The 25918-nt window shown below is 35.4% G+C and overlaps 1 protein-coding gene across 1 annotated transcript in view; it reads left to right on the plus strand.

Moving 5' to 3' along the window:
* Positions 1-25918, plus strand: part of DNAJC1 (DnaJ heat shock protein family (Hsp40) member C1) — a 108952-nt gene that overhangs the window by 18408 nt on the left and 64626 nt on the right. The window contains exons 2-3 of the mRNA XM_032101513.1: positions 19020-19121; positions 19876-19922. Of these exons, the coding sequence (XP_031957404.1) occupies positions 19020-19121; positions 19876-19922 (149 nt within the window). The remainder of the gene's footprint in view (positions 1-19019; positions 19122-19875; positions 19923-25918) is intronic.

Consider the following 25918-nt stretch of genomic DNA (forward strand, 5'->3'; position numbering starts at 1 on the left):
TCAGTTTGGGTTTCTTACCACTTGATGGCAGTGAAGGAGCTAGTGTTGCTGGGCAAAGGTTCAGGGCAAGAACCCATTATGCATAACAAAAGAGGAGGTACAAAGGAAGCCTCTGACATTTAATATTGTTCACATTTCTAGGTGATATTACATATACCACAAATGACAGTAGATGGAGAAAAGCCTCTAGATGGAGCTTCAGTACTTTCAATAGGGGAGAGATTTTTATACTCAAGTGGTTTCTTCCTATTTATAATAATTATTTCTAACAATAACTTTCCCATTTAGACCTGGAATGATACCAGACATTATCAATAAATAATATCAGTGCTTCTACTATTATAATCATAATACTTGAAGTACATGCAATTCTGACATTTTTCTCACACCTTCTGTTCAAATCCTACAACCTCTCAACATTCTTAGGAATTCTCAGGTATTGTTAGAAATGTGTGATGTAGATTAAGGATCTACATAATTATTCAAGCTTTTGTGAAAAAAAGATAGTTGGATTTCACTGGTGGCCAAAAAGAGAAACTTGAAAAATACCGTTCAGACTGGAAACTGCCCTGCAATATTTACTGTTGTGCGTGGTCTAGTCCCATTGAAGAAGTGTTTGTTATAACGTTAAATATTACAGTGCACGGATGTGTTTGAAGTGCTTTTTGTAGTGAAGGTTCTTTTGCACTTCCTACACCCATGTACACCTCTTGCCAAGCTGGTATGGGGAAATGAACCATATAATGGCCTTGCCGTAGTAATTGGCTCCACATGGGTGGACTCTAGTGCACAGACAAAACCTTATTTGAAGTAATTGGTGCTTTGTGTAGGTACAAGGGTCTGTACATGCAGATTTATTTTGGATCCAGGGTCAAACCTTGGCATTAGTAAAGGTTTCAATTTCATGCAGTGTCTTTGACTTGTGATTTTGAATGAGTATCAAAAACATCCATGCAGATGCAACGTGACTGAACTTTTTTGTTAAAATACACATAGCTAATATTTTGCAGTTATATTTTTGGTTGCACACTAAATAAAGAACTTGGTTTGTTAAGTTTTCTGTGTGTGCAGCCTGTTACTAATTTAGGAGAATGTCAAAAAGCAAACTCTAAATTTGCGTAATTATTGAATATTTTAATCATTATTAGCATTATTCTAGTTCTATAATAGTACTATATGAACTCACAGTTGAAATTAAGTGAAAATTGCCACAGCTATCAAACATTTATTTTGGTTTCAGATGCCATTCTTATTTTTAAAAAGCATTTAAGCATATTATTTCTTGTAATTAGCATTATTCCTCATATTAGTGTTAGCAACTCGAATTGATGGATGGCTTTGCTGGTTTAATGTAATGGCAGCCAGAGCATACTTCCTGGGTGAAATTCAGGTTTATCTTATCAAATAAATATCAAATACAAATTCTGTCAAGTGGTAGAAAGAAAAGGTTAGAAGATAGAGTCAAAGATAGTGCAGTATTTAGAATGATGATTTTAGTCAGTGGAGACTCATTTGCTGGAAATGCCCTTGTGAGACCATAGCATTTCATCTATGGCATAGTTCATTGTGTGGCATTTCATGGTATTGAAATGGGTTTCTTGTCAATGCTGTTTTCAGTAAGATTTGTTAGAAAACAATGTAATTTTACTTTATTACATGGTATGGCTGCATTTATTTAATGTCATTGGAAGATCTTAGCTACTGTAGCGCAATACAATTTTATGATAAGGTGGTGCAAGCTTTTCCAGCTGCTACTGTTCAATTTAGGGGAATCTGAAATTTGAAAGATACAAGAAAATTATGACAGCATTTGGAACGTGAAATCTGTTTTAAGAAGTTAGCGTTAATCTTTCTGTGTTTTGCTTGCCAGGATGAACAGCATAAGTGCCAAAAATCAGATATGGGAAGAATACATGTATTTGTGCAAAATAAATACTATTTTTCTAGGTGATTGTTAAGAATTTTAGCAAATGTAACTTTAAAAAAAATCTGGTTTGTTTGTTCGGGTTTTTTTCATCCTAGAGATAAACTTATCTAGCTGATGGGCAACATATTCATTCAGGGGTGCATGTTATATGACTGCATACAATCGTTAAATATCGTGTGCAAGAAATCACATTTTATAAAAGGGGGGAAAAAAGGCTGTGAGTATAATGCAACACTCATGCTTCCTGGAGGATAACTAGTTTGTGCTAAATAGTTTCTATATTAATCAGTGCAGTAGTAGCAATTCCCCAGAAGCAATGTGTTACTTTTATTTCTCCTTATCTGGTAAAGAGTTGCAGATAACAGTAAAGGTCTCAATTTCTAGGTTTTATCTCTGTGGAACTCAGCAAATTCATATTGATCTTCTAAAAATCCTCTGGCCTTTTTCTTTTACTGTGCTAACACTTGGGATAATTTTTGCCCTGAAACTGTCTTAGTTATATCTTAACTTTATCATTAAAACTTTGAGGTTTGTTGATGGCATTTTTATTTATGCTTGACTGCTGAGCAAATCCCAAACGGTTACTTCCTGTGTGGGCAGAGGGAACAAGTCAGTTCTTGGAAAAGGCATAAAATTGAACAAATTACCAACCAATATATGGAGTTAATTTCCTTGAATATTCCTGTGTTTACTCTGATGTGTGTTTTGAACAAAGAATTAATTCCCTTTATGTAGGCAATACTTTACTTCGTAATTTATAAATAAAAATGGCTTGCCAGAACTGAAGACTATTGTGGAGACCTTTTTCACATTTGCTTGCTTATAAATAGTGATAGAGGAGATTCACTGTTTAAAACTACTGAATTACTGAAAACAATCAAAAGTTTCCCTTCAATGAAGAGACCTTCTAAACAATTCTATTTTACTTTGTTACATTGTAGAATAATAGAAAAAAACTGATAAAACTGATCATAGAAAACTGTGTCATAATTAGCATTTCTTGTTGGAGTGTTTAGTAAGAACAGAATAAATATGAATAATTTAAAATTGGTCATAGAATTAACTCTTCATGTTTTTGTTTTATTTTGCCATAAGAGAGCCTTTCAGAATTTGAACTTCTGTTGCAACTTATTCATGCAGTGAACAGCAAGTTTTTTTGTGTGCCCTTATTCGATAGTCACTTATATTTCAGAGCCAGCTAAAGATTTCTGCAGACTCATTTGGTAAAGAAAGCAAAATTGTTCATTTTATAGATATGAGTCTGACTGGAGATCTGTAAATATTGTCACTGAATAAAAGTTTAGCATGCCTGTCAGTTTGAGAGCATAATTCCATCAGTATTTAGGCAGCAGTCATATTTGACTCCCACGTAAGTACTTGCATGAGTTCTAGGATTCCTGGAAACTTGTGTAGTTGGAATCTCAGACTTTAAAACAATGTTGGTTTAGTTGCTTGCAAACTGTGATTGTCCCATGTGGGAATAGTATGGTTCTATATTTTAAGTTATTCTTTTATGTAGTGCAAGAAAACGACATCAAATGTAAAATACATGAAATATTGTTTCAAAAATATTACTACAATATTTAGGGTCTTGGGGTTTTTTTTTAAGAAAGGCTTGGATTAGTCTTGTTTATTCAGCTTGATGGAATTTTTCTTCCAGGGTATATAAAGCTTTTGAACTCTTAGTCAAATGTTTCACATTTAATGTGATAAATTAAGATAGAAGCGATATAAAGTATTGCAAGTATGTCTTGTATTGATAAATGCTAACAATGCCATTCGCATTAGTAAAACAGTTCTGGATTATTTATAACTTCTGTAAATGTGCCTTACAAATTATATTTCAATAAGATTCCAAGTAATTTGGTTAAAAAATTGTTGCAGTTATTTGTGTTGTAAAAGTAGACATCTCCATTTGTTTTTCTGGAGTACCCTCTCATGTAGGGAGCTTCTGTTGAATTATTAAGGAAGAACTTTGTTGTACCATAAGAGAATTAGTAATTAAAACACTTTACCAGTATCTCATGTGGCTGCCATTATTTTTAGAATCTCATTACTTTCATTATACTTGAGAGATTTTGCAAGGTTCTGGCTCTTGGGCTGCTTTGTCATAGGTGATAAAAATACATAGTCCTTGCAGAAAGTGCTTGGTAAATACTTCTGGGTCTTTTGAGACAAAAAGTACACTTTCCTGTTAGAGAATCATCAGTTGCCTGGACACTGTGTTTCAGACCTGTCCGTCTACACCCAGGCGCATCTGCTTCAAATACATGCAGTCTCCTTTCCTTTCCTAATTGATGCACTTGCTTTACTGATTTCTCCAAGCCCTTCTACAATGATATAGCATATTCTGGTTTTTAGTTCTGTGCAGACACCAGTACTACTGCACATCTCACAGAAACGTTACACTTTTAAGGAAATATCCATTTTATGTTCTATTAGTGTTAAGCTCTGTAATTTGAGAAAAGCAAGTTATTAACTAGCCGGATCATTCTGCAATTTAGTGGAGCCTGTTAGAATCAAAATGATGCTTCAGAGAGCTGGGGTTTACTTAAAGGGAGGGGTAAAAACACTGCTTGTGAGTTAGTATTATAAAGCAGGTCTGCATTGGTTATGCAAATTTTTTTTTCCTTTCTGAATCTGCTTGTTTCTGTTTTTTGTATAGCGGCCGTGTACCTTAAAAGACTAGTAACAAATTTCTGGTACTGCATACTCTAAAATTAGGGAATGTCAGTTTTCACAATGTCTCAAATCTTAATTTGGTTTCTTTGTGCTTGTTCATTGTGATGATTTTTAATTCACTACATTATATTCTACAGGGTCTTTACTTATTCAGGCTCAGGGAGAGATCTGGCCCCAGTGCAGCTTCAGGCTTATGTATTGAAAGAGACTGTTGTCTGTAAAAACTGTTTAACCTGTAGATGTTGAGGGTATGTAGAGAGTGGGGGAGAAGATTGCGGGGGGGAAATGGTTTCATGGGTAAGCTAGTCAGACGAAAAGTGCCCTTGAGGATTGAATTCTGTTCCTCTCTCTGCCACAGAATTCCTGTGTGATGCTCGGCAAGTCGTTTAAACGAAACTTTTCCCAAGTGGTGACTAATTGATTTGAGTGCTCTGCAATTCTGGTTGCATAATTTGAGATACTAGGGGCTTATATGCAGAAATGCTGAGGGTTTGCAGCTGCAGCTGAAGTCGATTAAAGTCTGTGCCCTGAATGTATGAAATGTCGTTTGGTACTGAGCACTTGGAAAAATCGTATCTGAGATAAAATTAGCACCTGAGATTACTGAGGATTTTAATCTTAATCTGTGCCTCATTTTATGATATATTAAAAAAGGCAAGTAACGTCTGCTTGTCTCTTAAGATACTACAATGGTGAACAATATTGATGAACTCTGATGCCATCGAGATGGGCTTCAAAACAAATAACCACAGCTTCCAAACACGTTTGAACAGCATGCAGCTACGAGCAGATGAGGCCACACATGAATAAATGCGTGGAGAAAAATCCTGAATAGCTGCTCACTGGGTAAGCAGTCATCTTCTGTGTGTTGCATAAAGACAGAGTGTCAGGAGTAATGACAGACTGTAGTTCCTTTTCAGGGAATCACTGAGTTCTTCCTAAATCCCCTTTACCTGTTCAGAAATTCATTATTATTTGTAGCATGTATTATCTTTATCATCTTTCTGTCATCTCCTAAGTTTTAAACTGTACGTTTACGTTTTAGATGGAATTAAATTCAAATTGAACTCTCTTCTTTTGGCAATCTCATTTTTTAACCATACCTTCTCTTGCTACTTAAAAAGTTGCACCCTTTCTCTTAATTCAAAGAAGAAAAATAGAACTCGGGCAAATATTTTTATCCTTTAGGTCTGTTTGTTCTTTGTTGACATTGCCACAGGGTATACAGCTTCCACTGCTGGCATCTGCTTAAAGCTGGCTCAGGGTTTGTGTGGTACTAATTGAAAGAGGGGAGCTAGACAAGGAAACATTAATTTTAGTCCTTTCTTCCTGCTTCCTAGTTTCTTCACCCTGAAGTAAATATTTCCGTTATGTTGTCCAGTGGTACTTACTGTGACTGATTTTTTCAGAACTAGTTTTGCAGTATTTCTGTGTTCCACCACTGTTTTGTGTTTAGGTTTTCTTCCTTCCAAAAAAGTCCCGTTATGAGAAGATGATACTGCATCTAATAGCAAAAAACTCTCCGTGGATTAGATTCCATGGCTGGGATTATGACACAGAGGGAAATGCAATTTTGGTGTATTATTGCTACTTGCAGGGTTGTCAGTAACGGAATGCTTATTTCCATGTAGTAGTTTGTGGACTTGCAGTCTCAGTCCTTTCCTCTCCACCTCTGTGAAAAGCTACCTTCTAATTATGTTTTTGCTTGTGTGTTGATTTTTTTTTAGTCTTGACTTCATGACTTGAAAACTTGGATGAGAACCCAAATTAGGATTTATCCTTGCTTCATTTAAATCTTATACATTTGAAATATTCTACATTTGCCAGTGTTTCTACTTGAGGCAGCAGGACCACAGTTTTATCTCCCAATTTGCACTGTTATCTTTGATACTGATAATCCTGTAATCCCATGTTGAGAGGCAAGTAATGAATTGGTAGTAGCCACTATCTTCTGCAGTCAGTTGGCTGAAACAGATTTCTGGTAGCACAGTTAATGGAATATAACCTGTGCCAAGTTTTTATTGCCACTCACTCAACTGCTGATTCTTCTTTTCCACAGGCATAGAAAGAATCACAATTCTCTTTATTTTGGGCTTTTTTTTTGCCTTTTGCAGTGCTTGTCTTGCTCCTGTCTCTGCTCACCCAACTTTGTAGTTCCTGCAGTTGGCTATTGCTCTCTTTTCTGCTCTGTAATCCGTCCAGACTGAGGGGGCATCCTTAAAATACAGGTGTCAGAAGAAAATTCCTCTTATCTGTTACTTCTGCTTGTGATGGTGGAGAAATGGAGATGGAGGAAGCAAGAGATTTTGTTAGTAGTTCAGTTTCAACTCTGCTTTTATGACTTGAGGATAGGTCTCTCTGGGTGGGCGACGCATGATGGGAGGCAAATACAATCCACACAACTGCTGCCTTTTAATTCCAGTGGGTGAAAAACTGACCTTACATTTGCCTCTTTACTTGTTTTTCTCTCAGGAGCAGGGAGCATTTCCCAATCTGTTTCAGTCATGACATCAGGGGGAGTATTGGGTAAGGGCTATGACTGTGCCTTTCTCGGTGCTCTGAGGGTGGTGATGGGCTATCTAGCTTATCAGCACAGAAGGCTTGTTTTTGCTGAATTATTTCTGCGTATAAGGAGAGAAGCAGGCACATACATGTGGTTGATACCCACTGCCTTTTGTAGTGGTGACGCTGTTGGGTGTTGCACTCAGCTAACTGAAGACCGCCTGAAGTAGATCAGAAGTGTTTCCTTCACTCTCCTCTGCTTCTCTTCCTTGTGCAGATCTGTGCTCTGTCTCCTCTAGACTTGTCTGTGTTTCAGAGTGTCTGGCTCAGCTCCAGCCTTCCTGTGGATACTGCTGGGAGAGTAGAAGCTCACCACATCCCGTGCCTATCAGCTGCTCCCTATGCTGCTTCTGTAGCAGAATGCCCTGTTGGGAGGGTCTCCCAGTTTGGGTAGGGTCTGTCTTCTGCTCTTTTAGCTCTTGCAGGCCAACAGAGGAGGCAGTTTATGGATCAGCATGAATTACCCCCTCCTTCCCTAATGCAAAAGATGCCTCCAAGGTACTGGAAGAGAAGAGCAGTAACTGCTTGCAGGGAGTGGCTTTATGAAAAGCAGGGGAGTGATCTTTCTGCCCCTTGCTTGGGCCTGTGTGGTTCAGTTAAAACATTTTGATTTGAAAAACACAGAGGACAATTCAGGGAACAGCATGCCACTGTGTGTAACAGTATCTGCCCACAGCTCCCATAAATCTTGAGAGGTAATTATCTTCCTTAAGGATTATTTGGCTCATTCTCACTAGAAATAATGTCAGATAAGCATTTTTAGAGACCATAATACCAGTTTTCCATACAAAATTGCTACTGAATGGGAAAGGCTGTCTTCAAGTCCATTCTATCGTAAGTTGTTGCATATATGTGGCTTTTAAAATATGTCCACAATTTTTCAATTTTAACATTATTTAGGCTTTAGTTGCTTATAAATTAATTTTCTGTGTAATTTTAATTGATGGTTTCTAATGCTAAACTTGATTTCTTTATCCATGTACCTTTGGACATCAGCTGCCTAATTTATGATTCATACAGATTCTGGCAGATTTTGCCAATAGCCTTTTGGGATGATAGTGTCCCCTGCCTCCTGCCCTGGCCCTTGATCAGATTTGCAATATTTTATGCCATCAAACTGTGAGCCGAAGTGATCAGACAATGCTCATGCTTTCAGCTCATTTTGCTAAGAGTATGCTAACATTTAGCAGTGTGGTGGGCTATAGTAATAGTATTCTGTTAATCTTACTGGAATTTAACTGAGATGCTTTTTAAGTTTTAGGATAGGATGTGTCTTACATGCAGAAATTTTGCTGATGCTGGCATCTGAACTAAAGAGAATGATGGAGGGCATTCCTATATTCTTTCAAGGAGGCTATGTACTAACTCAGCAGTGAATTACTATATAGGTAGTGGCATGTTACAACCTCCCTGAGGTCTTCTGAGTCCCGAGGTAGTAATAGCTCATTAAAATGGTAGTTAATGAGTATAAAGGGATCATTATACGACTCTCCTACATGACGGGTAGGGCTAAATCCTAACTAGTTCAGTAGAAAGTATTCTAAATAAAGAGGGAAAGAATTTGACAAATGCTGCTGGTAGTTCTTTATAAACCTAGCTATTTAAAGCAATGCTTTTGAGAAAAATACTCATAGCAGTACATTTTGAATAAATAAATACTGGATTTTAAATGTATTTTAGGGTAGAAGTATTAGTATCCTGTATAATCTTCAAAATACGCAGCGTTTTGCCACTTCGGATCAGTTGGGTTTGAAGTTAAAAAAAAAAGAGAAAAATTATTTTACCTCATAACTGCTTACACTGGATGGTTTTTTAAGATCACAGAATATTCTGAACTGGAAGGGACCCTCAAGGATTGTCAAGTCCTACTCTTAAATGAATAGCCCATAGCTCAGGATTTGTAGACATTTTCTGTTTTATATGCCAAAAATAAGCAGTGGAACAATTTTGCCTTGTGGTAGGAGGAGCGTGGCATTCCCCTAATACGGTTTTGTTAATGGAAAATATAACCACCTCACACATGAGGTGGTATTTTTTATTTTTTCATTTAACTATGGTTATTTTCTGGAAAAAGGTGTTAAGAATTTATCCAAACTGAACAATGTGGGTTTTGTAGCAGTGAGATGAAAAACTTCTTGATCTCAGTAAATGCTTCATATCTTCTTTCAGGCTCTAGAAGGATAAACAAGCAAATGAAAGACTAGACTCAGGTGCACCTGGATCTCACAGCTCAAGTTCAGTGGGCAGAGCTATTTCTTAGGTCCTTAACCTAAGAAAAATAACATTGCTTCTACAAAATGAGCCCTTCAGTAATGTTACAGGAAAAGAAGGGCAGATGCAAATATGAAATATATTAAATGAAAAAAATATAAATATATTGTAAACATATTATGTATGTTTAAGATTTGGAAGGAGGTGCTCCTGCTTTCTGTCTTAAATAAAGAAATTATGCCTACTGTGCATGGATGTGGTTTGCTACAACAGCTCTACCCTATCGTAATTTATGTGGTTTTGTTGCAGGATTTAAGGATATATTTATAATAAACCAAATACAGAATATTTTTAAAGAAACAGTTTGATTGTTTTTAAAAAAAGTTTTACTTGTATTTGTAGAAATTTCTGCTTGTTTTTATTGTTCAGTTTAGTCCTTATTCTCATCTGACATTGTCAAGGAACCTTGCTTATCATATCTGTTCTGTATTACCATCTTTCAAGGTTAAAACTGGTAATGGATGGAGAGGTATTCTAAACTCAGATTATATGGATGCCTTACTCGTGATCATCTACTGCAGGATGACTTTCTTAGTTCGGAGCAGCTGCTGTGTAATAGGAAAAATAAGCCTAGTGGTGCAAGTCATGGAGTGGGATCCCATGGGTTTTCATAGCAAAGAAGTGTTTCCTGCTTTCCACCCCTTTTTATTTGCCACTCCTTTCGAAGCCCTTTTAGGTTTTGTGAAAATCTCATGGACTCTTCCGGCATGAACATCTGTCATCTTCAGTGTGACAAGAATACTGTCTTTCAGCTAGGACTGTTTAAACTACATAAACAGATGCAGTAAATCCAGTTAGAATATTTTCAGAGTAATTATTAAATTGATCATCAAAAGGATATTTAAATTCTAAAATATAAGGCTGTTAGTGACCTACTGTACCCTGCTGTGACAGAGCTGGTTAAATCTAAGTCCCGCCTGGTAAATGTATGCAAGACTTGCTTGTAAAGGAGACTTCAGCAGTCTGTTCCAGTGATATGTTAGTGATGCTTATGGGATGTTTTCCTGGTACCTAACTTGAATCTTCCTATGCTGCCAGCTGACTGATAGTGCTCAGCTGCAGGTAGATCAGACACAGCAATAATTAAACTTTTCCTTTAAAGCTACCTTTTGCATATTTAAAAATGTTATTTCCTTGTGTCAGCTGCCTTTTCTGTAGGCTTAAGTTACTCTTGTTCTTTTGGTTTCTCTGAACAAGTCACTGTTCTATTCTTCTAGACCTCTTAGTAGTAAGATTTTTTTGTTTATCATCTGAACGTGTTCCTGGCTGTCTTTAATTATATTCTTTGAACTGGATGCAGCAATCTGCTGAGGTCTTACAATTGATGCGTGACATGGCATGGCTGCTTGTTGCCATACTGCTCATGTCACAGTGCTATGCTGCACAGAAAGGCAGCATCATGCCTCTGACTCATGCTCAGCTTGTGATTTACTGATCATTTCTGCCTAACTGCTTTTTTCTATCCTATGTTTTTGTAGTTGATGAATTCTGCCCAGATGTAGACCATTAGTCTTTCACTTAGGAAATGTCATCTTTTTTTACAGCAATTCTCCATTTTGTCCAGATCTTTTAATATTCTGGTTCTCTTTGACTGCGTCATGTAGGTTTTTCAGGTTAGTGTTAACTACCTGATTAATCATGATTCTGTAATTCTAGTTAGTTAAAGTACTGAGTGTGGACTTGGGACAGAGTTCATAAAATCCTGTTTGATACATCTTTTCATTTTTGACTTCTAGAGCCTTTAACTATTCAAGGTATGATTTATTTTCTTTCCATTTTGTTTTGCACTTGCAAGAGAAACTTTATGATATCCATGCTTTTGTCATTTGTTTTAAAAAAAGGTTGTACTTTAAAAGCATTACTAAAGTCAGTATACAAAAATGGTCACAGTATTCTTTCTGAGCTTGTGTAACTGTGTTCTCAAAACATTTCATTAAGTTGAGCAACAATTACAAATACAAATTAAAGGATTGTATAAACATTAAGGACTGCTGGGGAGGTAAGGTTGTTCACACCTGTTTTGAAACTAGTGTGTATATATATGAAAATATATGTGATGGATGTGTCTCGGTGTATGGGCATATAAGTCAGTGTCCTTCACTGCTGATAGGGCTGAGGAAGTTGCTAATAAATAATTAATGTTTATTCTGGAAATTAATGCCTGTGGGGATTATTCACCTTGTAAATATTGTTGATGCATAGGATAATGGGTAGGTTTTTGAAAACTTCTGTGTTGAAGGTAGTTGTGCTCTGTTGGCTTCTTGTATGGCTTTATAATGTTTTCAGTCATACCTCCTATATCCTGTCTCTCAAATGCCCTTTCTTCATTTTTCGGCCACCAGAAGGAAGGTAATAAACACCTTTCAAAAATATGAAAAGTCTTAGCAATTAAAGTTGTAGTCACAGAAGTGACAGTAACTGTTTAGATGCCACAGAAATACAGTAATTAGAAGCTCAAGCAAATTTAGGGGGATTATTAATTTATATTTTACTTTTTAGCATAGGTATTTAGTTTTCGTTAAGACCTAAGTCTGTAGTTGTTAGAAATATCCCTCAAAAAAATTACACTTGAACTGGGATCAGGGAAGCAGTTTTTTAGAAAGATGTCTAGGTCTGTCAGAGTGTATGGGTCATTAAAGTCAGTTCTGGTGGAAGGGTGTAATGAGAACAGGAAGAGCAAAAGGAGGGAGATGTAAAGGTCTGGTATGGATGTAGCCTTGCTGATTTTCTAATTTTCTTTTAATTCCTTACCCTAAGAAAAGAAGTTGGAAACATACTGAAGCAGAAATGTAGCAAGAAAACTATATAAACAATCAAATAGCAGCATATTTTTGGCATTATGTCATGAGAAGGGCTGGAGCTTGTCAGATGCAACACCCCAAAACCTCTGCTGCCTTATACTCGTGCTCCACAGTGGTGAATGTGGACTGCATGCAGCTGTCCTTGAGTATGGTGTCACCTCTTGTCAATCAAGGGGCTGTGCTGTCTTGAGACCAAAGGTATTGAGCAAGAAACGCACTGCAGGAGACACCACATTTTACTTTCCCTGCCAACCTGGGCTGCAAAAGCAGTAGTCTTTCTTTGTAGCAAATTAGTTCCTCTGAAAATGTTGCATGATTAGGAATTAGGCTGGAAATCTCAGATGTAATAGACAGGTTTTTAAGAGACATCACGAGAAACAACTTTCTTTGGCCTATAAGGTATATGCACACACATATATAAATATATACAACTATCTATATTATAAAAATCTGTAACACATGTAATTATGTAAACAATAAATGTAATATATCAAATAGAATAAAAATAAATATGCAATAGTGTTCCTGGAGAAGCATGTGAAGTAAGTAAAGAATATCTACTAATTCCTTCCTTATAGAAAACTAAATGGAAATAAAATACAGCACTAGGCAAAACTTCTAATTAGTCATTATTGTTCTTGAGTAATATCCTCAGTTGTTATTTGGTAGCTTCTATCCATTGTGAATTTGAAGAGTAATTCTAAAAACGTTGAGAGTTGCTGAGTGTTCTCTGCATCTCAGAGACAAAGTTAATGTTAAGATATAAACTTATGGTTCTACATGGCACAGTTCTCTTGGACAATCTAATTTTTCACAAGTAATCAGTTTTTGAAAAAATGCAGAAGGTAAAATAGTTGAAAGGAAGAAAAAAAATTACATATAAATGCTGTTGTTCAAATTGGTCAAGAAAACCTAAGCCTATATAATTGTGCACATATGCTGAGGAGAATACTTTTTTTGGTTTCTCAAGCATGAGGCAGCAGAATTGTCGTTCATTTGGCATGCTAGGCTGAAAACAGAGTCTTCTTTCATTTGACACACTCCCCTGGAAACAAACATGCCAGTGAAGGGATTGTGCCAGTTATCAGAAGCTTACAGGAATACATTGTGCTGGTTTGTATTCATTTTCATTTCATGAATTGCTTTAAAACTTAGCAGCATAAAAAAGCATTAAAACACCTTTTTAGCATTATTTTTAGTTCCTATGTATTTCCCTGCTGTGCTGTCATTCAGTTTAAATCAATGGAATGTTGTGAGACACATGGCTGGGTTTGCAGCAGAGCAGATCTCTCCTCTTGCCTGCGTGTGCTTGGAGCATTCATCTGTAGACAACCAACAAATTTGAGTTTAACTCATTTTACATCCTTGGAAAAGATGAGTGTCTTAGAAAGAAGTTCAGTAAAAATAAAGGGTAATTGAACAAAGGTTATGCAACGAGAAATTTAAGCCAAAACTCAGCTGGTATCTATTAACGATGAAAGTTCACAGATAATGCTTGGTCTTCTGGGAGACACTTGTTTCCTTTCCTAGAGTTATATTCTTCAGGATTGCCAGCAGGTCCTCCCCACCTCTGGAATTTTCTACAAGATTCTATTTCCCTCATAAATGTTTTTCCACACGCAGACTTGGCAAATTCAGGTGTACTTCTTGGAACTAATCTGGTCACAGGAGCTTAAATTATGACCAGGTTGCAGTATGTGTGAAGTACATTTGGGAGTGGTATTGAGGGAGTCTATGTCAGCCTGTGCTAAACCAAAGAGGGGGTAAAGAACTGGAAGAAGGGTCACAGCTATATGGTTTCCATCCTAAGAGTTACCTAGAGAGGGGTTGTGGAGTCACAGCCGTCACTGTTCGGTCTCCATATGATGAGACACTAAGGAGGCGATCACCCTGAGTTCTTTGATGCTGCTTAGGGAATGAGGACAGTGGATATTTAATGGTTGACCTACAGTCACGCTTGTTTGTTCTCTGACACTTAGATATTAGTTTTCTGTGGACTTCACATGAAGACAAACAAGTAGAAAGTATCAGTGTTGATGCAACATTTAATAGATGATTGTAGCTTCTGTCCAGTTATCTGCACCTGCTTGTTTATGAATTTTGTAGAACAGGCTGTACATCCTGCAGTTTCAAATCGCAGTAAAAAACCAAGTGATTGTGAATTTACAAAGCTTACTTTGTTTCTTTTTCTGTACCATTCTGCTTCAGCTTGTATGCCTGATGCTCACCAGAAGGAAAGTAGTGACTTATACCCCCTCTTCTACAGAGAAGTGCTAACTGAAATATTTTTATCAAAGAAACCCTATATATTTGAATTGCTCTAGAATTTAAAAAAAAAAAAATCCAAACGCAGGAGTTTCATAAGTTTGATTTATAGTTTGGGAAGGCTAAAAAAGGCCTCATGAAGTCTTGCCTGCACTGAGGTTACTTACAAGTTCAGACTTGAAATACAGTCATCTGGTGCTTTATACAATTGTCACTTTTTGCCATATAGCTTCAGTAACATGGCAGTGGAAAATTCTACACAGTCATTCAGCAGCACTGCAGTGAAATAGATATATTGATGTCATTTGCCTTTCACCCATTAACTAGTGATTGGACAAACTGCAAGTGAATAGAAATGTGATTTCTATCTGCATAGTTGGTTCCTGGACCATGTGCCTTCCCATTGCTAATAAAGATACTGCCACCTATTTGAAGATATTGGCAGGCATATTTAAAACCCAAGATGAATTGAGCACATTTACTGTGTTAGAAGCAGTTGCTAAATTGTAAGTAACTAAGTCTTGTTGTATAACTGCATTGCACTCAAGGGAACAATTTAGGTTTTGAATTGTGTATGTTGGTAAGTGAAAACTATGTAGACATTGATTATTTTTTTCCCCTTGACCTAATCACTGTTTGCCTATGGCAATATCTGATATGTTATGTGTTCACCAAGAATTGTCTTGGGACCACAATGAGGGGTTTTTTTTTAGCTTCATTAGTAATCATAGTTACATTAGGAATAGAAGGCAATGGAGTAATATACTTGTACTGTGTTCTACACCAGTTGTTCAATTTATTGTAAAGGTGGACGTGAACTCTGTGGTAGTCTGAATTTCTAGAGGCAGAGGAGGCGACCAGATTTAAAACTTTGTGCATCTCGAGCAGGAATTTAATTTTAAAAGAATGGAAGGCAAAAGTGCTTTTTTTTTTTTTTGTTGTTGTTGTTGTGAAAAATTTCTTTCTGTGTTCCTACTTACATATTTGTAGTATGAGAGAACTTTCCTTGGTAATACTGGAGAATACAGAAATGATGCTGAGTAAAATAAAATTTAGTAATGTGTTTTTCATTGTCAGAATTCAACAAGCTGCCGAAAGTACGTCATAAATAGGGAGAAGAATGTTTCCTCTTCTATCCCACTCTTTAACTCTGACATGTATTGCTCTTTAGATAAAAATATGAGAGTCCTACAGAGAACCTTAAAAAATGTGCTTAACTTTTGGCATTCTGTTGATTCCTTCAAATGGTAATTTTGTTTCTATGCTAAAATACTTACTTGAAATATAAGAGATTATAAAAAAAATGTACAAGATTGAACTTCTAGCTTCTGCCTAGAGGTCATGTAACTAGACACATGGACTCTGATTGTTTGATGAAGTGTTAGGAACTAAAAAATGAATATTTGCATATTTCCATGCATAAGAAGCCAGACTGTGGCCTACCTAAGTGTAGACATGCGGTTTTGTATTTCTGAGGACTAATTCTTGCACAATACAAAGAGATGTTCAACCTTGGAAGTATGATGGGACAGTATTGCTTTGGAAGGATAGTTATCGGGAAATAGGGTGATACTCATGATGTTTGTATCCACATGAGGGTGACAGTGTGACAAGCTTATTTGCCATAATTGGTGGCAAAACCTGCCAACCTGAAACAGTACTGGAGAAATCAGTGAATGGACTTGCTGTCTAACAGTACCAGCTCCTTCTGCTGTTAACTGAGATGCCTATACAGGTTTTATTTTTCCCTCCTTAGATGTAATTGAGATGAAGATTTCTAAACTGTAAACAAAGCAATCCAACATGTTGTTTCTTTAAAACAAACAAAGCCTTAGTGTGTTCATGGCTTACTCTAGGCCCTGCTGTAGTATGTAAAGTAATGTCTTAGTCTACAGAAAACACTGACTCTTAACTCTGTGTTTAAAAGCCTTAACTTTTATGGAAATGTTAAGAAGGTGGCCAGAAGTCAGGTCTCTTAGAACAGCTGACATCGGTGTGGGAGGTATTTCTTTATTGGCTGGAAAATAATCATTCTTTATAGTTTATTTAGAGTCATATACTGGTAGAAAGTTCTCTAGAGATGAGAGTCTTTTCTCAAAAACCAACAGCTTTTGTTCAGGGCAGTCCTAGAGGATCTGGAACGTTGCCTGAAGATGCCTAACACTACCCCTAGGTAGCATTAATTGGCAAAATGTTTGGAATATACAATGTTCCCTGTGTTTTGTTTGGTGGTATTGTGGAGAATGGGTTAGCAGGCAGACTTACTGCTTTAGAAATTGATATGTGCCAATTGTAATGAAATAATTGACATTAATATCCCATTAATTAATTATTTGTTGATATTATAATACCCTCTTCAACCTTTTAGAGGCTATAGTAGTATTTAAATAATTATATTTTGTTTGAAGACAAGCCTGTGTTGTTTATGAAGTGGCTGACTGGGTTGGTAGATGAGGGGAAACAAAACAATCTCTGCAATTATTTCTGGTAACTAAGATGAACAATCTGGTTTTATAAATGTATACATTTTTATTTCAACTCCTCAAGGTGAAACAACATAAATATTTAAGCAACTTTATTATTTCAGAGTGATCTAGGGATTTTTTGCTGTGCTTAAGCATTGAACAGATAAACTGCCTTTCATCCTAATCTCTTACACAAATAATCCTGCTGCTCCCCAATAAAACTAAAGTTTCAATTCTTCAGATACAACTGAAAACACAAACTTTTTTTTGCTTGTTTGTTGTTTGAAGTAGTTGGAAGAACACTCTAGAACAGCTCTTTAATACGCTTTTATCATGTTTTTAACTATTAACCATGAGTGCTCCAAAAATAATACCAAGCAAATCTAAATGTATGGTGGAGAAGGAATAAGTGGTAGTTTAGCCAAAATATAAATCTGGAGTTACTCATTTGTCAAGGTTGTCATGATCTCAATCCCTAATTTTAAAGAGATATTTTTACGTCTCATTTTCACATGTATTTCATATAATTCTATTAAGTTTACGTCTCAATGATTTAATGTTTCTTTGAGCTTAGAATAGATATTTAGTCATTGTCTTTTCCTTCCCCTTAGCTGAGAGTTAAAAATAACCTATAAAACAATGGCAATATGAAACAACTCATTGGCAGTAATCAAGCTGGAAGCAAGCTGCTGTTTAAGCAGAGGAATTCTGCTTCGGCATGCACATGCCTTAGAAGTAGCTGTTGAAAATGGAAAAATTTAAAAATTTGTATGTGGTCTTTTCAGGAGAAATCTTTCAGTAATAGAAACATCTTCCTTTGGCAGATAAGAGACTATGGAAATTTTGGTCTTGTATTAGGGGAAAATAACCAACTTCCTTAAAATAAAGTTTCAATGCTGAATTTTCTCAAATTCTGCATTTTCGCCTGCTTTTCTCCTTCCCCTCATTCAGTCTTTCTCTATTATTCACTCTGGGCTCAAACTTGTATGCAGCATTTTAATAGCCTTATGTTATAAAACGGAAAATTTTAAAATTAAAATAATTATTTGTAATAAAAGGCCTGACAGACTAATTACAGTATTGCATTAATTATTATCTTGTTTCACTCTGTTCCAGGCTAATTCAGGTCTGGGTTTTTAATCCCTATTTTCACTGTAATTTTGAGAGAGAGAGTATACTTAGGAACAATATATATAAAATCAAGAAATAAAAATGGTGAGATAAACAGTTGATTTCTAAAATGTTGCCTTGGACATCTTAGCAATAAAATACAAGTAGTTCTGTTTAAATGTTATACTTTGTGGATCTTCTGGTGAGGATAACACCTATATGACATAGAATACAACTCTTGATATCTTCATTTCTGGATATCTTTACAGCATGTACTAAATATAGCAGTCATTAATTCAGAAATTTGCATTTGTGCAGCTTAGTTGGTACATCGTTTTGTGTTTTGAGTTTTATTTTTTCTCCCAAAATGTGTGCAGTTCTTATAATGGTTAAGGTATAGATTGATGTCAGTGCTACACTATATAGCTCCAAGACTGCAATTTGAAGCTACTTTAGAAAATACAATTCTTCAGGCATGGTGAAGCTGAAGTTGAATGGAAGTCCTATTAGGAGTGAATTGCGTGTAAATATTAATAAGGGAAGAGTTCCTATCAAGTCCTGAGTTTGGGAAATTGAGCATGATAATTTGCTGAAATTGTGTCTGTCTTAAAGATATGCAGATGCAATAATTTTCAGTTTTCAGTTGAACTTTGAAATGGTGCAGAAGGTGCCCACGTTAGGTTTTAAGCAAGAAAGTGTTTGGAAGTATTGGCAAATGTCGTTGTAATGGATGTATGGTAATGAAAGGAATTAAGATGAAAGATGATTTGGACTGAATGGCTGCTCAGTCATTTAGGCTGGGCTGGTTTCAGATTTGGTTGTTTGATGTCTCAGATTATGTTGCCTTAGTTCCTACACTTGGTTGGCTGTCTTCAAATCTTAAAGAAGTTCAGGGAATGGGTTTCTCACAGCTTGCTTTGCTTTCCTTTTTTTCAGGATGCTTCATCTGCAGACATTCGGAAAGCATATCGAAAGCTTTCTCTAATTTTACACCCAGACAAGAATAAAGACGAAAATGCAGAAACACAGTTTAGGCAAGTAAGTGCAATATGTGGCAATAAAAGTTTTAGGGGAAACTGGAATTTTTATGTGGATGTTTTTTTAGTAAGAACAGTGGTACACCTTTGAAATTAGTAAGTTAAACATTGAATTACATTTTTGCTGATGTAGCTATACTAAAACCAAGTCCACTTTTTTGGAATTAATTTGTTGAATAACTTGTATTTAGTATTTACCTGTATATTAGAAATAATTTGAACATAATACTTATACTCTTAGGAGGAAAAATTGTTTTGTACTTTCAAAAGCAGTGGGGAAAATTGCTGATCAGTTCTCAACACAAGTCCTAGGTAGGCATAATTTAATGAAAAGAATTAATTTTAGTTATTTTTGTATATTATAGAGTGAAATAACATGACTTTGTAATTAACTCTAGCTTTAAAAATGTACTTTGGGCTAAATACAGCCTACTTAATTTTAGTAAGATCTTCAGGATGAAACAAGGGATACCTACTCTTAAGGTGTGAGACAAGACTCAGTTTGATGGATCTGAGGATGGGAAGAAAGTCTTGTGTAAGAGTTGCTTGTTTGTGTCTGATGACACTTTGTAAGTGAATATATTACTGTTTCATTTGCACTCTGAGTTTGCTACTTGGTGGTGTAGGGAAAGTGAAAACTAGCGAAGGTTATTTGTTGGCAAATGTAAACATTATACTACTGTTCAAAATTTATAAATTCAATCATAAAGTAAAATCTTTCTATGTTTTCTTTTTTGGTTTTTTGTTTGTTTTAGTTGGTGGCCATCTATGAGGTTTTAAAGGATGAAGAAAGGAGGCAGAGGTGAGTTAAATTGCACAGGTTTTTAAATAAAGCATTCGTACCTGTGCTATATTCAAGCCCTATTTGACATAGTTGTAACACTTTAGGTTTTTGCATAATCTAAGTTAGTATATCCTATGTAATTCTTTAATTAAAGATTGTATGTGGCTTAAAGGGCAAGGTGGTATTTTTGCATGACATACTGTTTTTTCTCCTTTAAAACTAGTACTGAAAGAACTTTGAAAGCTAGCTGTTATTTCGAGCAATTTTTAAAAATACTTAACAATTATATAAGCTTTTTTGCTCAGTTGTCAATTTTAAAAACTGCTAAAAAAACATTGGCCACTTATTCAAATGTCAGTCATACCTCCCTGTATCAGTAAAAGGCTTGTTACATGATATTTAGGGATTATTTCCACTGTATGTTGTCTTCAACATCGTTTTCTGTTGCTTAGTTCGTAGGGGTTCTTTTTCTTTAAAATGTATTATCTCTAATAGTGCAAACTTTGATATACAGAGTATATATTTTTAATATATATTTTTAATAAGTGCTAGTTGTCCTTGCTGCTTCAGGAGCAGTTCCAGCAGTACCTGAAGGGGTAGCATAAAGAACTGGAAACCTGGGGCTAACCTGCTTTCTGGAAGATTATTTTGAACTTTTTTTCTTTTTTTAAACAAAGGAATTTCAACCAATGATTATCAGAAAAACTGAGACACTGAAAGGCTTTTGCTTTTGAGTTGGTGTTTTAGTAGATCATCTTTCAGCTTACAAGTCTTTAAACGGGGTTTTATGAGACATTTCTTGAAGGGATTTTGGTTTTGTAGATGTCTTGGCAGGAGTTCAGCGTTTATAGTACAGATTATCTACTTTTTTGATAATCCCCTCTTCAAGTGTCATGAAAATGTGCTTCATAGAAGCACTTTTGGAAACTTGTGGGGTTTTTTATTTCATCCGACTAAGGAGAATTTCATTGTGAAGTTACACTTAACAAAAGTTTAAAAAAATGTTAGCTAAATGATTTCAGGCCACTTAAAGTGAGTTATCCCCCAGATCTTCCCAACTTTTGTTTACAGCATTGTTTGCATACACTTCAGGGTGTTGCCTTTCTGGAACTTAGTTCTATCATGGAACTTGTAGGGATTTCCTTGCAGCTGAAATAGAAGCTTTTTGCATGAACCTGTGATGCAGTAGCTTGCAAAAATTATGGTTTAAGCTTTGCATACATTTCAAATGTGACTAACTTAATCAAAGACTGTTAATTAGCGCATCAGTGATTACAGATGAGAAGTTAAAGCAGCAGTAGATTGTTCTATCTTAGATTGACTTAATTGTCACTAACTTACTTTGTACATAGACAATGTCACATTTTTCTTGCACAATGTACATGTATGGTTGATACTGATTTTATAGTTGAATAAATAGAACTGTAGTGGATTAAACAGTGTTTACTCTCAGAGAATTTTCTGGAAATAATATGCACAGTTTAGAAATAACCTGTAGAGCAGAGCTATATGGTCTCATTGCTTTGAGAAGCCCTGTATTGATCAGGTTTATTACACAGTCTAATGATAATATCTCAGTAAACAGAGGGTGGCCTGTTGTGTCTCCTGTAAGGTGTTGTTGTAGCATGTCTCTAATACAAGTCCTTAGTAAGTGTGATAGGAGCTGCTCCCCCTGTTCTTCTGTTGTAAGGTAAGTCGAGGCTTACTTGCAACTGTACAGCAAAGGAAAAGGTGGGAGTTACTACTTTGTGGAATCTTTCTACTTTAAATGTTGGTATTTGGCTTTGAATTGTGTGAGGTGATGGATATAGTGGAATAGGCTCAAAGCCTACTGTCATGCCCCTGCAGTGGGCAGAAACCCTGCTGAAGCCTTATACTGGCAGTTGAGCTGGGAATCCCTTCACAATTGGACACCTAAATGGTTTGGGGCAAGGGTTTACACTGCTAAGAGAAGAGCGAGCTGCAGGCGTCTGCTTCAGTGCAGTCAGTGAAGTCAGCTGCCTCTAACTGTTTGTCTCAAAAGTGATGTAATCCTGCATCATTCCAGGTGTACAGAGAGTGGAGCCAGCAAAGGCAGGAATAAGGCCCTGCACTGTACAAGAGAGTGATGAACTCATTTTGAAATAATAAAACCCCTTCTCCGTGAATGTCATTCTTGGTGAATGTCAGAGGTGGTGTTTGTTTGTGTGAGTACAGAAACAGTGTTTTAAAAAGGCAGATCTGTTGGCCAGCTATATGTAATTAATTTTGTAAAACCTTTGTGTTTTCTTATTTATCAGTGAATTTTTACTTCATCTGATGGCAAAAACCTTTCTTAAAATATTATGGTTCCTCTACTGACAATGATAGTACTGGGCTTTAAAATGTGGTTTGCTTTTTTAGAGTTATATAGTTGCTTGTGAAGTATATGGGTATCATTAGTAGTATTACATAATATAGTAATATTACCATGTTAGTACTTCTCTCTTACACACTTTTGAGTGATACATGATCAAAACATTCAAATATTCTGACAATAAACATACATGCAGCATCATTTAATGTAGCACTGTTTAACATTAAATTAAACAATTAAAATATTGCAGCAGAACGCAATATTATATGTTTTGTGTACACACTCCAGTGTGAAATTCTACAGAAAATGTTATCTTTAGGGTATGTCAAGATAGGTACGTTTCTTGAAATACACTTCACCTTTAGGGCATTTATTGGTAAATCAATTTGATGGTGATAAATTTTATTAGCCTTTGATTATCTTAGTTTATGAAAAAATAGTTTTATGCACTTCTGTTAATTGTAATTAGACAAAAAAAAATCTTAGATCTTAATTTCATTGTTTGTTACCTTTTTAAGGAGCTTTTTTTACCTACCAGGCCTATCCTCTGTAACAACGTTGGCTTGATTACAGGAAACATTTGCAAAGGCATCAAAATACACTTGTGTAGAGTAAGAAAGATGTCTATCTTAGTTCTCATTAATAATTAAATGTCTGTATTCTGAGGCATAAATTGTTCTGGCTGATGTTGTGCTGGATGTCTTTGACAGCTTGAGGAAAATAGGCTCCCCAGAATAAAAACCACCAGTGCAATCTTTCCATAGTTCAGAATAGTCTTTATTAATTCCAGGTTATAGTATATAAACTATATCAGATCTCTGAAATTATTTGAAATATGAAATGCAGTGGCTCTCTTAAAGGGAAAAGTAAATTATAATTATATTAAGATTGATGATACTGTAATTAGTTACTACAGTTAATGGATTTTTTACTTGCAATGTAATTGATTCACAGAGAACTCTAAAAACTATTTTATGAAACTTTACAGAAAAAAAGAAATGTTAATAATCTTGCAATTTGTTACTTCTGGTACAGGACTACCAAGTCCTTTATAGACTGCTGAGTTTTAAAATAAATATTCAACATAGTTTTAAATGGGGAATGTTTTTGGCTTTCTGTTTCTGTACTGTACAAGAGAGGGGTTTTGCAGCTTGTTGACTGCTACATTTCAGAGATGACTGGTAGGCATACTCATATGTGAAAAATTTGCTGTATTCTGTGTGCATATGTTCATGGAAAAAACCCTGCAGGTGTATCTTTTCTTTTCAGCTTGGTTTTTTTTCTTACATAGAGTTACAATTAATATAGGTTGCTGAAAGAATGCTTTGTAATTAAATTTCAAATGTAGTGCTAGATGCGCACGGATTAACTGTCTTTCATAGTTAATATAAGTGTCTATACAGGAATTCTTTAATGAGAAACTTGCTTTTAATTAAATCACATTCTAAATTTGAAAATCAAGATTTAAAAATTATGGAAGCTGCTGAGTTTCCTGTAGGATCATTTTCCAGTTGAAAACGTAAAAATCATTGATATCTTTATTTTTTAAATACAGAGCTTAATTACTATTGAAAGCAGTGATTTATCTTTTAACAGTATATATTCTAAAAAGTGGGTTATAATAGAAGCTATCTTCCCATAAAATGGCCAGTCGTGTGAGCCATAATGCTCATTGATAGTAAAATCAATAGAGCATTGATTCTGAGACTTAATCCTTGGAGACTGTTGTTCAGAACAGCGGACACAGCCTAGTAAATACCGAGTGCTGTTTAAAGCACTTAATGCAAGAGGCTCTGCTGTCTTAACTTATTTTTTCTTAACGGATTATTTATAATAGAACACGGTTGCCAAATGTGAGTTTGAAATCTTGGTTTACATATTTCTATATTGTTACCATCAGCATATATGGAGTTTGTTTAATCAGTAGCCACTTTTTCAGGACATCAATTAACAACCCTTAGTATATAAGAAGGCAACTACTTAATAAATGTATATTAGTATTAATTTAGATTCTACATGTATTTCTCTGAAGATTTCAAAGGAAGAACATCCATCTCACATAAAAGTAAAACCTTGTTATCAACCTAATTTATTTTAAAACTCACTCTGTTTCTAAAATACTCTCTTCTATTATCACTAAAATCTTGTAAATACCTTCTTATTTTTAAAGTCTAAAACTCTACTTATTTCTTAAACAAAAGTTAAGTAGAAGTTTTAATTTTAAAATAACATCTTAAGTGATTTTTTCTGAACAGAGTTTGTAGTAAAGTACCAGTAATTAATTTGTTCTGACTTACTGGGAAAGGAAAAAAGTTACTAGTTCAAATTTTACAATAATAGATGTTAACCTTAGTATTCTCATAGCTGTAATAGAAGATAGAATTTTGCAATATGAATTTTACTTCTGGTATCATTCAGAATACAGCAGAATCCTGGCATGTTAAATCTTTTATGCAGAAATAATGGTGTCAACTTTAACAAATGTTTTATCAGAAGTCAGCTTTTCAGATATGCACTATATTAAGGTATATTTTTTAATTGAAAACCACTGCTCCTTTTTCTGCTTAAAATGAATTTGCTTGTGGAATTTTTTTTTTTTAGTACATCTCCAAGGTATCAATTTAATAACTATCAAAGTAGCTAGTGCAGTTGTTGCATTTAAATTGATTTACATGTCAAGACTGGCAGTTTAGCAGCTGCGCTATTATTCCTGGATTGGTCAATTTACTTGAGAAAAACCTACTACTGAGTTCTACTGACCTGCATGACAATATAGGCCCTATTTCTATTCCTGTAATTAGGCCTGCGACTAACTCAGAATATTTTTAATTAAAATATTTTGGTCAATGTGTTGCACCAAATTAGGCCTTTCAGTGCCGATTTAATTCTGGAAATGGTGTGATTAGAATATGTAATGAGTTGTGTTCAATTTAAGATTAACAGGTTGTGCATCTTGAACGTACAGGTTTTTGAGTTTACTGTAGAGATTTTTGTTTGAAACTTTACTCTGAAAAGTTAATTTTAAAATATCTGGTTTGCATGTCTGTGGTTTATTTTTAAATTGATCAAATACTTAAATAGAATGCCTCAGACATACTAAGGTATTTCAAGATATTTGTGTGAAGGAAAAGGGATTGTCTTAAAGTAGTTTCTGTACAATTAGTACTGTTAGTAATGAAACAGTTTTAAAATAGATTGATTTTGAAGACAGTGTTTCAAATAGAAAATCAAAAACTGGTGAACTTTGTTTTCAGACATCAATTTCAAGCCTCTAACTTAAACTCTTATCTTAAAAAGAAGAGATGATAAGTCTGGCATGTTTTTACCTAATGGATTTTGTGGTACTAAAGGACAAAAACAAAAAGCAGAGATACCTCTCCCCTTCCCCCAGGACTTACTTGTTCTTTAAATTTGTAAAAGAGAAAAGGGTTTCTAGTGTTGGAGATGTTCTTGCTACCTCTTTAGTTGTTAGTGGGTTATTTACTTTGATCATGGAGACCTGCCCACTGATTACTGAGCACTTAGAACACATCGACATTTCTGGAAGTCTCTTACTTTAAAAGTGAATGAACTTGGAGGGGGAGGGGGGTGAGTGTTGCAGGAACAATTTAATTTTTTTTTCCCCCCCAATGCCCCAGCGTTTGGTTCTGGAGTCTATTTCCACAAGCAAGCCTATCTG

The sequence above is a fragment of the Corvus moneduloides genome, chromosome 1, assembly GCF_009650955.1.
Source record: "Corvus moneduloides isolate bCorMon1 chromosome 1, bCorMon1.pri, whole genome shotgun sequence".
In the NCBI taxonomy this organism is placed as follows: Eukaryota; Metazoa; Chordata; class Aves; order Passeriformes; family Corvidae; genus Corvus; species Corvus moneduloides.